General features: G+C 31.3%; 1 protein-coding gene across 1 annotated transcript in view; it reads left to right on the forward strand.

The window, feature by feature from the left end:
* Positions 1–15,374: 15,374 nt before the first annotated feature.
* The window catches only part of LOC119610395 (leucine-rich repeat protein 1), a 1,701-nt gene continuing 407 nt past the window's right edge, over positions 15,375–16,668 (forward strand). Inside the window, exons 1-2 of the mRNA XM_037965570.1 lie at positions 15,375–16,089; positions 16,158–16,668. The exon at positions 16,158–16,668 is cut by the window's right edge and continues 407 nt beyond it. Coding sequence (XP_037821498.1) covers positions 15,517–16,089; positions 16,158–16,668 — 1,084 coding nt within the window. The 5' untranslated portion in view covers positions 15,375–15,516. The remainder of the gene's footprint in view (positions 16,090–16,157) is intronic.

A 16,668-nucleotide genomic window follows, 5' to 3' on the forward strand; every position in this document is an offset into this window, starting at 1 on the left:
GCTGCAAAACAATATGTATATTTGTATGTGTTTAATAATTTAAATATTGCAAGAAGTATCATGGGGTTTTTCGATAAATACTTTTGGTTCAATTTATAATAATTCAGTAGAAACTTGAATATTTGTCTTTAAAAAAATAATGCAAATCTCATTCTTAAAAAGTGTACATCAGTTCTTGTTCAATTCGAGGATATACATAGATCGAATGAACTGTTCAATGTTCATCCTTTCGTTGTTATAACGAAAATTTTTAAATATTTTTTTTTATTTCAGAACGAAAACTTCCATTCAATAAACCGTTTTCCTTTCTCAGTCAAATGCATTAAAAAAACTAATTTCATTACAAGTTAAAATATATTTTTGTTAATTAATATACTCTACTTCGTGTTAATAAAACTTTCTTAGAAGTAAATTTTTCTTTAAGAGTTTAATAAAGTTAAGACTCCTTTTATCTGCTGTCAGATGTGCCGCGTTGTCTAGAAAACAAATTTGAAAATATTATGAAAAGGGTGTAGCAATAGTTTCTCCACAGAAACAACTAAATAAGGATGTTAAAGCCATATAGATAAAATAAAACGTTTCTTACAACACCCTTTGGGAAACTGACAATCAATCCTTCGTATAAAATGTATTTATAACTGCAAAAGTCTAAATACTCTTTTCCAACGTTACTAAATACAAGGAAAAATACGTTCACATACTTGTATAAATTGTTGCTAATTTCATTACAGTATACTTCTATTTACTTTATGATGTTTTCAACATAACTTTTTTAAATTAAATACATACAACAGAAAAAAAATTAATAATAAAGGTGTTAATTAATAACGCCAACAACGAAGTTACTCCAGAAAAAAATTTCTGGGAAAATAATTAAAAGTTATTAATTACATCAAACTATATTAAAAGGACTGTAATAAAATAACTAATAGTCCTTTTGTAAAAAAAGCTTTAAGAAGCTCTTGTATTAGTTTAAGTAATTTATTATTTTAATTGTTTAGCATTACTTGAATTAAAATTTAATTAAAGGTACTAGAACTGAACAAGACTAACTAGAACTGAACTACAACTGAGCTAGAACTGAACTAGAACTGAACTAAAACTGAACTAGAACTGAACTAGAACTAGAACTGACTAGAACTGAACTAGAACTGAACTAGAACTAGAACTGAACTAGAACTGACTAGAACTGAACTAGAACTGAACTAGAACTGAACTAGACTGAACTAGAACTGAACTAGAATGAACTAAACTGAACTAGAACTGAACTAGAACTGAACTAGAACTGAACTAGAACTGAACTAGAACTGAACTAGAACTGAACTAGAACTGAACTAGAACTGAACTAGAACTGAACTAGAACTGAACTAGAAACTGAACTAGACTGAACTAGAACTGAACTAGACTGAACTAGACTGAACTAGAACTGAACGAACTGAACTAGAACTGAACTAGAACTGAACTAGAACTGAACTAGAACTGAACTAGAACTGAAACAGAACTGAACTAGAACTGACTAGAACTGAACTAGAACTGAACTAGAACTGAACTAGAACTGAACTAGAACTGAACTAGAACTGAACTAACTGAACTAGAACTGAACTATAACTGAACTAGAACTGAACTAGAACTGAACTAGAACTGAACTGAACTGAACTAGAACTGAACTAGACTGAACTAGAACTGAACTAGAACTTGAACTAGAACTGAACTAAGAACTGAACTAGAACTGAATCTTAGAACTGAACTAGGAACTGAAACTAGAACTGAACTAGAACTGAACTGAAGAACTGAACTAACGAACTGAACTGAACTAGAACTGAACTAGAAACTGAACTAGAACTGAATCTAGAACTGAATCTAGAACTGAACTAGAACTGAACTAGAACTGAACTAGAACTGAACTGACTAGAACTGAACTAGAACTGAACTAGAACTGAACTGAACGAACTAGGAACTGGAACTAGAACTGAACTAGAACTGAACTAGAACTGAACTAGAACTGAACTAGAACTGAACTAGAACTGAACTAGAACTGAACTAGAACTGAACTAGAACTGAAACGAGAACCGGAACTAGAACTGAACTAGAACTGAACTAGAACTGAAACAGACTGAACTAGAAACTGAACTTAGAACGACTGAAACTGAACTAGAAACTGGAACTAGAACTGAAATAGAACTGAACTAGAACTGAACTACTGACTAGAACTGAACTAGAACTGAACTAGAACTGAACTAGAACTGAACTAGAACTAACTACTAGAACTGAACTAGAACTGAACTAGAACTGAACTAGAACTGAACTAGAACTGAACTAGAACTGAAATAGAACTGAACTAGAACTATAATAGAACTGAACTAGAACTATACTAGAACTGAACTAGAACTATACTAGAACTGTGCTAGAACTGAACTAGAACTGAACTAGAACTGAACTAGAACTGAACTAGAACTGAACTAGAACTGAACTAGAACTGAACTAGAACTGAACTAGAACTGAACTAGAAACTGAACTAGAACTGAACTAGAACTGAACTAGAACTGAACTAGAAGTGAACTAGAACTGAACTAGAACTGAACTAGAACTGAACTAGAACTGAACTAGAACTGAACTAGAACTGAACTAGAACTGAACTAGAACTGAACTAGAACTGAACTAGAATGAACTAGAACTGAATTTGATATGAACTAGTATTCGGCATTGCATGAGTATTGTGGCTTATATTTAAGGTGCTGGTCTAAAACCCTGCAATAGAATGTCAACCACAATATCGCCATTATATCAAATCAAATATTGTGAATTGAAAATCCATTTAGAAAACCAGTATAAAAATCATTAACTGTCATCAAAAATGCATTTCACAAGCGAATCCAAATCAAACATAATAAATCAAAAAATACTTTTAAAATATAACAAATTTTTATGGCCAATCAAGATATCACAATGAGAGGGGAAAGGAAAGCGTGAGTCGAGAATGAAATAAAATAGAAAATATCAAGTTAAAATGACGACAATGCTGCAGGCCATACAAGAAGGATGACGTATACAGTGTACTTTTTTTTATCAGTGAAACAACATCATGCAAAAAAATCCCCACCATCATAAATGTATTAAAATCATAAAAATTGTTAGGGCGTCTATGAAATTTCGTAGTCGAGTTCTTTTAAGCGAATTCATATGTACTAGTCTTGACGTAAAATTTACAATATAAAAGTCCAAAAAAGGAAGAAAAGAACAAATTAGCTTTGTGAACGAAGGCAAAGAAGAATGATTTAAGGGTTGTGGGGTTGAGGTTACATGGGTGGTAAAATACGCTGTGTGCATGAAATAAAATAAAAAAAAACATAAAATGCACTATAATGCTTTGACTAGCTTATAACCCCAGGGAAAATATGCCATTACTTGCGACTACTACCCATCGAACACCCACACATTTTTCTGCTTTTCGCTCACCCCCAAAATATATAAAATAATTTGAAGGAATCAATTCTTCTTAGGTAAGTTAATACTACATTAAGGGAGCATTCTTTTTGGAAAAAAAAAAATATTTTTTAGATCTAAAACAAAAAAGAAAACTTTTTACTCCTTTCAACTTCTGCTTTTTTATAGCCCATTCATGCAACCAATATTAGTTTGATGTTAACTGAACATTAAAAATTTGTTAAAAACAACAGAGGCCTAAAATTAAGCAAATACTCGTACATACAAACATGCATGAACAAGCAGATATATATATTTGGAAAAAATAATAGATTATAAGGGGGCAAAACCCACAAAGGGTGGGGTAAAACCAAACAGAAAAAACACAAATAAAGATTATAAAAATGCTATTTTCCTACTGTCTCATACCACCACATTGAAAAATTTTATCCCCAATTTGCGTGCATCAACGTCACACTTAATAGCATGCCCCAATAGCAACATAAAGCACTCCTTGAATTTTAGCCAAAGAAAAAAACACAAAGAAAAATGATAAATCTTATCAGTGTTAAAACACACTCATACTCAAATATTTACAAAGAATACTTTAAGACTGAATTCCATTTCTATGAATATCCAAAATATGCAACTATGCACAATTATTTTCAAATGAATTTGGTATTCAACCCTCGTCTTCTTTGTAAAAGAATAAGAAATTAGCTTTTGAAAGAAGTTAAGCAGACATTATCAGACAATTTACCTTGAAATATAATATGCCTTATCAATTACTAATACTGCCACCAAAAGGAAATCTACACCAACCCCACTCATCTCTCAAACGGCATAATACGTGTATTGATACACTGAAATCGCGCGTTATTTTTTCTAAATGCATCAAGCACTTTAGCTTGTTTTTGAAGTAAATATTTTGATTTCTGCACGTTTTAAGCTGTAATATTTTCAGTCAATATTTAATAGTCAAATACGTTGAATTTTTTAGTCAATATATACAAATTTATTATGCAAAACTGCTCAACATTTCGTAGCTAAAGATTGCCATGTTTTCCTCCATCACGACTAAAAGTTATTAGAGGTAAACTAGAACTGAACTAGAAGTGAACTAGAACTAAACTGGAACTGAACTAGAAGTAAACTAGAACTGAACTAGAACGGAAATAGAACGGAAATAGAACTGAAGTAGAACTGAACTAGAACTGAACTAGAACTGAACTAGAACTGAACTAGAACTAACCTAGAACTGAACTAGAACTGAAACTAGAACTGAACTAGAACTGAACTAGAACTGACTAGAACTGAACTAGAACTGAACTAGAACTGAACTAGAACTGAACTAGAACTGAACTAGAACTGAACTAGAACTGAACTAGAACTGAACTAGAACTGAACTAGAACTGAACTAGAACTGAACTAGAACTGAACTAGAACTGAACTAGAACTGAACTAGAACTGAACTAGAACTGAACTAGAACTGAACTAGAACTGAACTAGAACTGAACTAGAACTGAACTAGAACTGAACTAGAACTGAACTAGAACTGAACTAGAACTGAACTAGAACTGAACTAGAACTGAACTAGAACTGAACTAGAACTGAACTAGAACTGAACTAGAACTGAACTAGAACTGAACTAGAACTGAACTAGAACTGAACTAGAACTGAACTAGAACTGAACTAGAACTGAACTAGAACTGAACTAGAACTGAACTAGAACTGAACTAGAACTGAACTAGAACTGAACTAGAACTGAACTACGAACTAGAACTGAACTAGAACTGAACTAGAACTGAACTAGAACTGAACTAGAACTGAACTAGAACTGAACTAGAACTGAACTAGAACTGAACTAGAACTGAACTAGAACTGAACTAGAACTGAACTAGAACTGAACTAGAACTGAACTAGAACTGAACTAGAACTGAACTAGAACTGAACTAGAACTGAACTAGAACTGAACTAGAACTGAACTAGAACTGAACTAGAACTGAACTAGAACTGAACTAGAACTGAACTAGAACTGAACTAGAACTGAACTAGAACTGAACTAGAACTGAACTAGAACTGAACTAGAACTGAACTAGAACTGAACTAGAACTGAACTAGAACTGAACTAGAACTGAACTAGAACTGAACTAGAACTGAACTAGAACTGAACTAGAACTGAACTAGAACTGAACTAGAACTGAACTAGAACTGAACTAGAACTGAACTAGAACTGAACTAGAACTGAACTAGAACTGAACTAGAACTGAACTAGAACTGAACTAGAACTGAACTAGAACTGAACTAGAACTGAACTAGAACTGAACTAGAACTGAACTAGAACTGAACTAGAACTGAACTAGAACTGAACTAGAACTGAACTAGAACTGAACTAGAACTGAACTAGAACTGAACTAGAACTGAACTAGAACTGAACTAGAACTGAACTAGAACTGAACTAGAACTGAACTAGAACTGAACTAGAACTGAACTAGAACTGAACTAGAACTGAACTAGAACTGACTAGAACTGAACTAGAACTGAACTAGAACTGAACTAGAACTGAACTAGAACTGAACTAGAACTGAACTAGAACTGAACTAGAACTGAACTAGAACTGAACTAGAACTGAACTAGAAATGAACTAGAACTGAACTAGAACTGAACTAGAACTGAACTAGAACTGAACTAGAACTGAACTAGAACTGAACTAGAAACTGAACTAGAACTGAACTAGAACTGAACTAGAACTGAACTAGAACTGAACTAGAACTGAACTAGAACTGAACTGAACTAGAACTGAACTAGAACTGAACTAGAACTGAACTAGAACTGAACTAGAACTGAATTAGAACTGAATTAAACTAAAACTGAATTAAACTAAACTGAACTAAACTAAAACTGAACTAGAACTGAACTAAAACTAGAACTAAACTAGAACAGAGTTTAGAATAAGTTAAAGCTGAGCTAACACTAAACTAAAACCGAACTAGAACCCAACTAATCTTCAGCAGAATTCTTATGCAAATTTAATCAATTTATTTCCACTTTTAAAACCTTAAAGTATTTTAAACAAGAAAATTCTTCAACTCTGACAAAAGTTCAAGTAAAATTTTTATTGATAAAATGTTATTTTATCATACAATTTAAACTTATTGAACTTTTTACATAAATTGTATTGTACTAAGAAAAAATAATAAAACATAAAAAGTATAATCTTCTAATCCATAACATTTTTATTAAATAATTTTCATTATTTAACTACTGGTACGTTTTTATATATTTTATATAATCCTTAGATAAGGACATCAGTATTATAAATAAAAAATACATACATATAAAACATATAATGTGCCATTTATTGTAAACAAAGTTAAGAAACTTTTATTTGTCAAGTGGTATCACTTAACTTTTTTTCAATATCTTTCTGTTGTTGTTATTATTTTGATAGGGAGGGATACCAAAAGGACATGTACATACAAATACAAAATTTATAATATCATATCTAATCATTTAACATATGAATAGTGGTCATGTAAACTGAAGTACTAACTTTGTATGTCGAATATGTATGTGGAATACAACTAATAATACTATTTGTGTATTCATACCCCAACAGTTTTGATAGGACATTGAGTCCTTTCAAAACTATTGTTTAAGTAGTGTCAAACTACTTAATTGATTTAATATTCTTTTCATTCCAGAAATCAATAACAATTGTCAATGTAATGCTCAAAGTAATGACGAGATGGATTCAATCGTCCCTTTAGTGTCCTGTAGCAATCAAGAGAGAAATCACCAATAATCTATACTGTACAATAAAGAGTAATGATGTAACCTCAACACAATTATATTATTTAGTCTGTTCTCATTATAGAAACTACCCCAAGTTATGCTTAAAATCGCGAGTTCAGAACAGCCACTACGAACTGCAGGGATGTAGGTACATGGATTCAAGTTTTGTGTCAGTAGTTGTAGTAGATGATCAAGTTAGTTAAAAAAACCCAACATTATTATTTGCTCATATTTTGAAGAGCTTGATGGTTTTTATGAATATGTGTATTTGTACAATAACAACATCAAAAAGCATAAAATTTTAAATGTGCAAATACATCTATACGTACATACATATGTACATTCATATGCTCGTGCAAACAATTCAAATGTATTTGCTTTGATAACACTCGTTTGCATTTGAATAGAGTAACAACTGAACTAGAATTGAACTAGAACTGAACTAGAACTGAACTAGAACTGAACTAGAATTGAACTAGAACTGAACTAGAACTGAACTAGATCTGAACTAGAACTGAACTAGAACTGAACTAGAACTGAACTAGAACTGAACTAGAACTGAACTAGAACTGAACTAGAACTGAACTAGAACTGAACTAAAGAACTAGAACTGAACTAGAACTGAACTAGAACTGAACTAGAACTGAACTAGAACTGAACTAGAACTGAACTAGAACTGAACTAGAACTGAACTAGAACTGAACTAGAACTGAACTAGAACTGAACTAGAACTGAACTAGAACTGAACTAGAACTGAACTAGAACTGAACTAGAACTGAACTAGAACTGAACTAGAACTGATCTAGAACTGAACTAGAACTGAACTAGAACTGAACTAGAACTGAACTAGAACTGAACTAGAACTGAACTAGAACTGAACTAGAACTGAACTAGAACTGAACTAGAACTGAACTAGAATTGAACTAGAACTGAACTAGAACTGAACTAGAACTGAACTAGAACTGAACTAGAACTGAACTAGAACTGAACTAGACTGAACTAGAACTGAACTAGAACTGAACTAGAACTGAACTAGAACTGAACTAGAACTGAACTAGAACTGAACTAGAACTGAACTAGAACTGAACTAGAACTGAACTAGAACTGAACTAGAACTGAACTAGAACTGAACTAGAACTGAACTAGAACTGAACTAGAACTGAACTAGAACTGAACTAGAACTGAACTAGAACTGAACTAGAACTGAACTAGAACTGAACTAGAACTGAACTAGAACTGAACTAGAACTGAACTAGAACTGAACTAGAACTGAACTAGAACTGAACTAGAACTGAACTAGAACTGAACTAGAACTGAACTAGAACTAGAACTGAACTAGAACTGAACTAGAACTGAACTAGAACTGAACTAGAACTGAACTAGAACTGAACTAGAACTGAACTAGAACTGAACTAGAACTGAACTACTGAACTAGAACTGAACTAGAACTGAACTAGAACTGAACTAGAACTGAACTAGAACTGAACTAGAACTGAACTAGAACTGAACTAGAACTGAACTAGAACTAGAACTGAACTAGAACTGAACTAGAACTGAACTAGAACTGAACTAGAACTGAACTAGAACTGAACTAGAACTGAACTAGAACTGAACTAGAACTAACTAGAACTGAACTAGAACTGAACTAGAACTGAACTAGAACCGAACTAGAACTGAACTAGAACTAGAACTGAACTAGAACTGAACTAGAACTGAACTAGAACTGAACTAACTAGAACTAGAACTGACTAGAACTGAACTAGAACTGAACTAGAACTGAACTAGAACTGAACTAGAACTGAACTAGAACTGAACTAGAACTGAACTAGAACTGAACTAGAACTGAACTAGAACTGAACTAGAACTGAACTAGAACTGAACTAGAACTGAACTAGAACTGAACTAGAACTGAACTAGAACTGAACTAGAACTGAACTAGAACTGAACTAGAACTGAACTAGAACTGAACTAGAACTGAACTAGAACTGAACTAGAACTGAACTAGAACTGAACTAGAACTGAACTAGAACTGAACTAGAACTGAACTAGAACTGAACTAGAACTGAACTAGAACTGAACTAGAACTGAACTAGAACTGAACTAGAACTGAACTAGAACTGAACTAGAACTGAACTAGAACTGAACTAGAACTGAACTAGAACTGAACTAAAACTGAACTAGAACTGAACTAGAACTGAACTAGAACTGAACTAGAACTGAACTAGAACTGAACTAGAACTGAACTAGAACTGAACTAGAACTGAACTAGAACTGAACTAGAACTGAACTGAACTAGAACTGAACTAGAACTGAACTAGAACTGAACTAGAACTGAACTAGAACTGAACTAGAACTGAACTAGAACTGAACTAGAACTGAACTAGAACTGAACTAGAACTGAACTAGAAACTGAACGAACTGAACTAGAACTGAACTAGAACTGAACTAGAACTGAACTAGAACTGAACTGGAACCGAACTAGAACTGAACTAGAACTGAAAAGTTTCTCTACCCTATTTAATCTATTTACAGTATATTTTCCCACAAATATAATAATGTAAACATATAGTAGAATGAACATTTCTTTCCATATATGTTTCCATAAGAACTTTATTTTCATTTATTTCCAAAAACACTACCGGGTGGTCCATGGATACTCTTGAGCATTTCAATAATTTCATTTCATATTTTTCTATATTGTACATTTCATTCTATTTTTGCTACCATCAAAAAAATAAAATTTTCATAATCAACTTTATCAGAAAATATTTGTACAATTCTCTAATGTTGAGTAGATTATTTCAGTTATGATGACTACAGTTAGTCAAATGGCACTTAAATGAAAGCATGAAAAAAAATTATATGAGTAAACAGAGAGAAAAATAAAGGAAGAGGAAGTGGCAAAAAAAAAACTTTAAGAAAATGAAAAAAATTTCTTGTTCCAAAGTCATTTGAAAATAGAGCAAACAGTTAGATAGAAACACACATTTGCAAACATTAAATGTGTGTGTGTTGTATGTCAGATCCTTGCTATATTGGCTCATATGGGATTGCATTTTTTGTATCCATTTTTGGTTGTAGTGTAAAGAAATATGTTAGTAAACAAATTTTCAAATTTTAATATTGTCGCTACAGTAGACTTTTTCTATGCTGAGGAGGCAGTTACGGATTGAGACATTTACCCAGGCATTCGAGAACCATCTTGGCACAATTAAGAGCCGGTTGGTGCAGTTTCCACAACTGCTGCCAGTAATCAAAGTTCTCATGAGACGGTGTATTTATTATATTGTCCCGCTAGGTCTACAATTATGCTCCTTATAGACCTATTATTAAGACCGACTGAGATGAAGCAGTTTCTCCAGCTGTATGTCGTTATTGTTTTATTATTACCAAAGTCAGGGATGGAAAAAATGTATAATTAAAATGTATCAAATTTCGTTTTTTTTTAATATGGCGAAGGGTATTTAAGATTCGGCTCAGCCCAATATAGAACTCTAACTTGTTTTAATAATATTTCTTTGTATGTTTATGAAATTTATTTACTAAAATATTTCTTCTTCTCGTTATAATTTTTTTTATAAAGATTAATAATGATAAACAGAAGGAAAGAAATGAAGAACAAAATAAAACAAATATCTTTCATATGATTTGATGTTTCTTTGTGTGTGTGTGTGTGTATGTATGTATGAATAAATAAATAATATTTTTTACCAGCAAAACTAACTGCTTCGTCTATTATTTTTATCAACGTGGACTCAAACATAGTGCTTTTTTCTATATAAAGTTTAAACCCAATAGTTCAGGGTGACCAAAGTAAATTGTTAACGAGAGTTCTTTTCAGGAGAGAGATCTTTTGATTCGTAGAGCTGCCTAGAATCGGGGACGTTCTGCAGCTAAGATCCAAATGACGTAGTAACTAAGATTAGCTTGGAACATTAAGTTACTATGGATTCAGAATTAATTCTAAATGGACCCTACAGGTATTGTAATCAAAATGTTCAAAATAATTTCAAATAAATAGCACTTAAAGTCTATACTAGGGTTCTATAAATCGACTTTCGAATAATCGAACAATCGACTTTTTGTCGAAAAAAGTCGAAAAGTCGAAGTCAACTATTTTGTTCCAAAAAAGTTGATAACTCGACTATGGTCTGTGAAAAAAGTCGAAAAATCGACTTTGTTAATAAAAGTCGAAGAGTCTGAAAGTCGAAAAGTCTGAAAGTCGAAAGTCTGAAAGTCGGAAAGTCTGAATGTCGATAAGTCGATAAGTCGAAAAAAGTCGAAAAGTCGTAAAAAGTCGAACAGTCGAAAAAAGTCGAAAAGTCGGAAAAAGCCGAAAAAAGTCGGAAAAAGTCGAAAAGTCGGAAAAAGTCGAAAACTCGAAAATTGTAGAAACAAGTCAAAAATAGTCAAAAACTCTAAAATAGTCGAAAAAAGTCAAAAAATAGTCGAAAAAAAAGTCGAAAGAAGTCGAAAATGGTCAAAAAGTCGAAAAAAGTCGGAAAAAGTCGAAAAAAGTCGAAAAGTCGAAAAAATTCGAAAAGTAGGAAAAAGTCGAAAAGTCTACTATTTAAAAAATACTTATAGTCGAAAAGTCTAAAAGTCGACTTTTAATTAAATGAAAAAAGTCGAAAAGTCTAAAAATTGACTTTTCATAAAATGCAAAAAGTTGAGAAGTCGAAAAGTCGACTTTTAGCTAAATGAAAAAAGTCGAAAAGTCGACTTTTCGTTTCAACTATAGAACCCTAGTCTATACTCTTGATTACTAGGTGACACTAAAGTGACGATTGTTTCCCGGCCTTATTTCCAGGGATTTATTAAATTACCCATTAAGTCAGCCAAGAAGTTAGACATTTAGTTAAAGTACTAAATATTATTAAAAATGGATACATTGACATCTTGTAAAACTGCTTGAAACGGTTCATTTTACAACTCTTCCTATTTCCGGAAAAGAAAAAAAAAACAAAAAGGAAATCGTGACAAAAACACAATGTTGTTGACTTTTAATGTGGGTTTTTTACATATATACATATGTATGGCTGTGTTTAACATAATTTGTTTATATATGTATATGTATATTTGTATGACTTTCGAGTTTGAACTTCTACTTGATTTGTTTTTGACATATTTCCGCAAGAATAAAAACAAACGTTCGTACTATAAAAGACAAAAAGGAAAAAAAGAATCATAATGTGGTCATAAGACTAGCAGATTGTGACAAATACAAAGACACATTTTTATACGCTTGAAGTTTATAAAATTTAATGTTAAATAATATGTAAATATTATTTATGATTTATTTATGGATAAAAAGTTTAGCACAAAATATGTTCGTATATGGATACATAAAACAGATTTGAAAATTTTTTAAGCAGCATTAATATATAGGAAAAGTGTAACAATTCCTTTTTTTTGTATAAAGTAGGTCTATAAATAAAATTTAAATTTGATGATATGACTTATTAGAATTTTAAATTTTATGTTAATCATAAAATAAAATGTATGGTCTTAAACAATAAGCCATTAGGAAAGATATGGTAAAGGGAAAAAGACATATATCCTCTCTTTGTTGTTACTAATCTGTCTATGTAATTTGAAATATATTCAAGTTTAAGTTCTGAAAATGGATCACACAAATAAAAGAGGGTCAATGGGTCTCAGTGTTTAATTTTATATTTCTATGTTGAATATTACAGGAAATTAAAGAAGTACTTTTTGAAGAATGAAAAAGTACCAAAAAGTTCCCTTTTTTAGGTTTTCAATTACTCCGAGCTCTACATACTTAATTTCATGTTTCTATGTTCAATATTCGGTGGTATAGCCAATTACAGACCGATCCAGATTTTAGTTTTGTACTGATGTCATTATTTGGCGAGCTGGATCAAATGATAAAAATTCCCTAAAAATTCGAAATTCCAAACACTTTTTAAAGTATCTTTATTTAAGATTTGCTTAATTTTTACACATTGTTTCAAATATTTGCTCCTTAAATCATACAGCTTGGCCTTAAGGACGAACAAAAAACTTTAATACCTCTCTTCCGGTTTCATTAAAATAATCACAAAATGTATATTCTTACCAAAACATGTTGAATAAACTATAAAAAATTTTTTATAACATTACGATTACAATATTTACCATTCCATGAATGAGAATGTTCAGTTGTTTTTACCACCTAACTTTCCCCCCTATAACCAGACGTAAACAAAATCAAAGTAAATATTTGACATTTATTTTTCTACTTATTTTGATTTTTCCTCATTGATGACATTGACAGAGAAAGTGGATAAAAACTCTATACACACACACACACACATGGGAAGGGGGACAAACCCAAAACCAATCTTTAACCTTTTTTTAACTTTTTTTGGTTTTTATCCTTTTTTTTCTTATGTTAATCAAAGGATCTGTGATTTTGTTGTTATTGTTGTACTTGTAATATTCCGTCTAACTATTTATAAAGAAAATTACTTTCATATGTATTCAAGGAGACAAATAAGTACCCTGCAGTCTTTGAAACGAAAGTAAGTTGATAAAACCATCATTATGGTTTAGACTCTGGCAATTTAAAAGTAAAATGGAAGTAGTTCCAACCAAACATTTTTGTTAGGTTTTCAATCAAACAACATATTTTGGAATAAACATATTTAGTGTTGCATAATAAGCTTCTTATTAAATATTTCATATAGAAAACCTTTAAAACTAAAGGGTATATAAACACATACTCGCTTAAGTAAATATACATAACCAAAGTTTGTTTGTTTAGTTTCTTTGATTTTATACACACATGTAAATATAAATGGATAAGTTTAAGGATATTATTAAAAGGATATAATATGTAGATAAAATGTATGCATAGTAAGTACGTATGTCAGTCTGTGAAAAAGTTTAATACAGACAACTTAACAGTGACACTTGAAATCAAGTGGAAAATCAGCAACATATAGAAGAACATAAACAAACATACACACACACACACATATATACAAACATTCTCGAAAAGCTACTAAATCAAAAGAAAACGTACACGACAAAGTGCTACTCATAAAAAGGACAACGTTTATAAATAAGCTCAAATACAAATAGAATTTTTTTTACACACATCCACGTGTAAATCTATATGTTAAGAAATCATTTTGTTATAAAAAGTAAATATGTATGTACATATGTAAATAAAAAAATGTTTAAAAAAGACCAATAAGAAGATATTTTAAAAGGATATAATTTGGTTTAGAATTGTATGGTTAAAGTAAAAATTGGATAAAGACCATAATCTTCACTTATCACACATAAACATTGATTTAAGTTTGGATACTTTAAAAACAATTATACTTAACTTAAAACTTGCATTTTACAGAAAGTCAAAGGTCATGCTTTGAAACTCTCGAAGAACGGAAAGGCTCTTACATTTTATTCAAACAATCAGTCAATCAATCAATCTATCAGTCTATCTATCTATCTATCTATCTATCTATCTATCTATCTATCTATCTATCTATCTATCTATCTATCTATCTATCTATCTATCTATCTATCTATCTATCTATCTAGCTATCTATCTATCTATCTATCTATCTATCTATCTATCTATCTATCTATCTATCTATCTATCTATCTATCTATCTATCTATCTATCTATCTATCTATCTATCTACCTATCTATCTATCTATCTATCTATCTATCTATCTATCTATCTATCTATCTATCTATCTATCTATCTATCTATCTATCTATCTATCTATCTATCTATCTATTTATCTATCTATCTATCTATCTATCTATCTATCTATCTATCTATCTATCTATCTATACAATTACAACATACACGTAAAATTTTAACTCGCACTACTCACACGTTGCCTAGAATTATTAGCATTTAAAAATATTATAAATATAAACATTTATAACCGGAATCCTTAAAATTAAATAAATTTTTTTTAAATGCATTATTATTTTTTACCTTGTAACGAAAACCCTCTTGATTGGCATTACTTTATACATTTTACAGTTTGAGAGTCACTAATAAAATCAAACAAAAAACTCGACAGCTGTTTGTGAAACTGAGATACAACACCGCATAAAAACAACAAAAATTGTTTGACATTTCACAAAAGAAAACAAAACCCTACATAAAAGGCGGATTTTTTATTTATTTTGCAAAAATTTCATTTTATAAATAAATAAAAACGTAAAATCTTTTGTTTAATTGTTATTGCTAAAGAAGAAAAAAATCCTTGTTGTAGAAAACACTATAAATACAAAAACAAATGTTTTAAACGTGAATTAATTAAACAATAATGAAAATACTCTGTGAGACACAAGTAATAAATCGTCTGACACAGACGAGCAAGGCGCCTCGAATGGTCAAAGCCACCTTAGCAGTGGGCTTCAATACTTCAGCCAAGGATAGCAATGGGCAAAGTAAGAAAGATTTGGAAATTATACATTTCACTCCGCAGGACAAAACAGGCAAACGTTATAAAGTGAAGAATAATATAGAGAAAATGTTTACAAAATTTCTCAAAGATGGCAAAGCAACCATAAGTTTTATACAGCCTGCAGAGAATTTAATGATTAAATGTGATCCCATACAGCTGAAGGGTTTCCTGCAGACTTTAAAATTAGGTTTAGAGGGCAAAGACTCCATAAATTTAAGAATGAATATAGCGGCAGCCACGGCCATACCACAGAAGTCGCAACCACAAACAAAATTGTCAGTTTTAAATAGAGGAGATTATCCAACAAAAGGTTTTCCCAGAACTTTAAAATCTCTGACTATATCTGGCATACAACTATGTAAGGTGACTTATGAAGTTTGTTCGTTAAGAAACTTGACCATGTTGAATTTAAGTTTTAATACCATAGAAAAAGTAAGTTTCCAAATGCTTTAAGGAAGTAGAAAGTATAATGTGTTATTTGTTTTCATCTCTTTCTTTAGATACCCAATGAAATGGGCCGACTACAATTGACTGAACTACATTTAAACAACAATAATTTGGGCGATAAAAATTGCTGGCAATGGTTGCAGGGCAAAAATCTGCAAGAATCTTTAAGAGAGCTAGATCTCTCTGCCAATAAACTAGAATATTTTCCACCAGTTTTAATTAAATTGGAAAAGCTGGTGACTTTGAAAATCAATAATAATTTATTAAAACGTATACCATTTGGGGTAAGACGCATGCGCAGCTTACGCTTTTTGCACATGTCTTCCAATCAATTGGAGTCGCTGCCGGCAGCTTTTAACAACAATCGCTTAGAGATGTTAGATGTATGGGGCAATAATTTCCAGCCACAAAAAGAATACGATTTGGAACAAAAAATTACAAATCCCACCGTTTGTTCTTCAGTACAAAATCTACATACGGCCACACCTCTATGGCTGTTGGCCTCACGCTCTATATGCCAACATAAATTGCCTTATTCAACGGCCAGTTTACCATGGATTTTAG

Source organism: Lucilia sericata, unplaced genomic scaffold, assembly GCF_015586225.1.
Source record: "Lucilia sericata isolate MDLA Ls3-8-SP2 unplaced genomic scaffold, ASM1558622v1 Contig001175F_arrow, whole genome shotgun sequence".
Lineage (NCBI taxonomy): Eukaryota > Metazoa > Arthropoda > Insecta > Diptera > Calliphoridae > Lucilia > Lucilia sericata.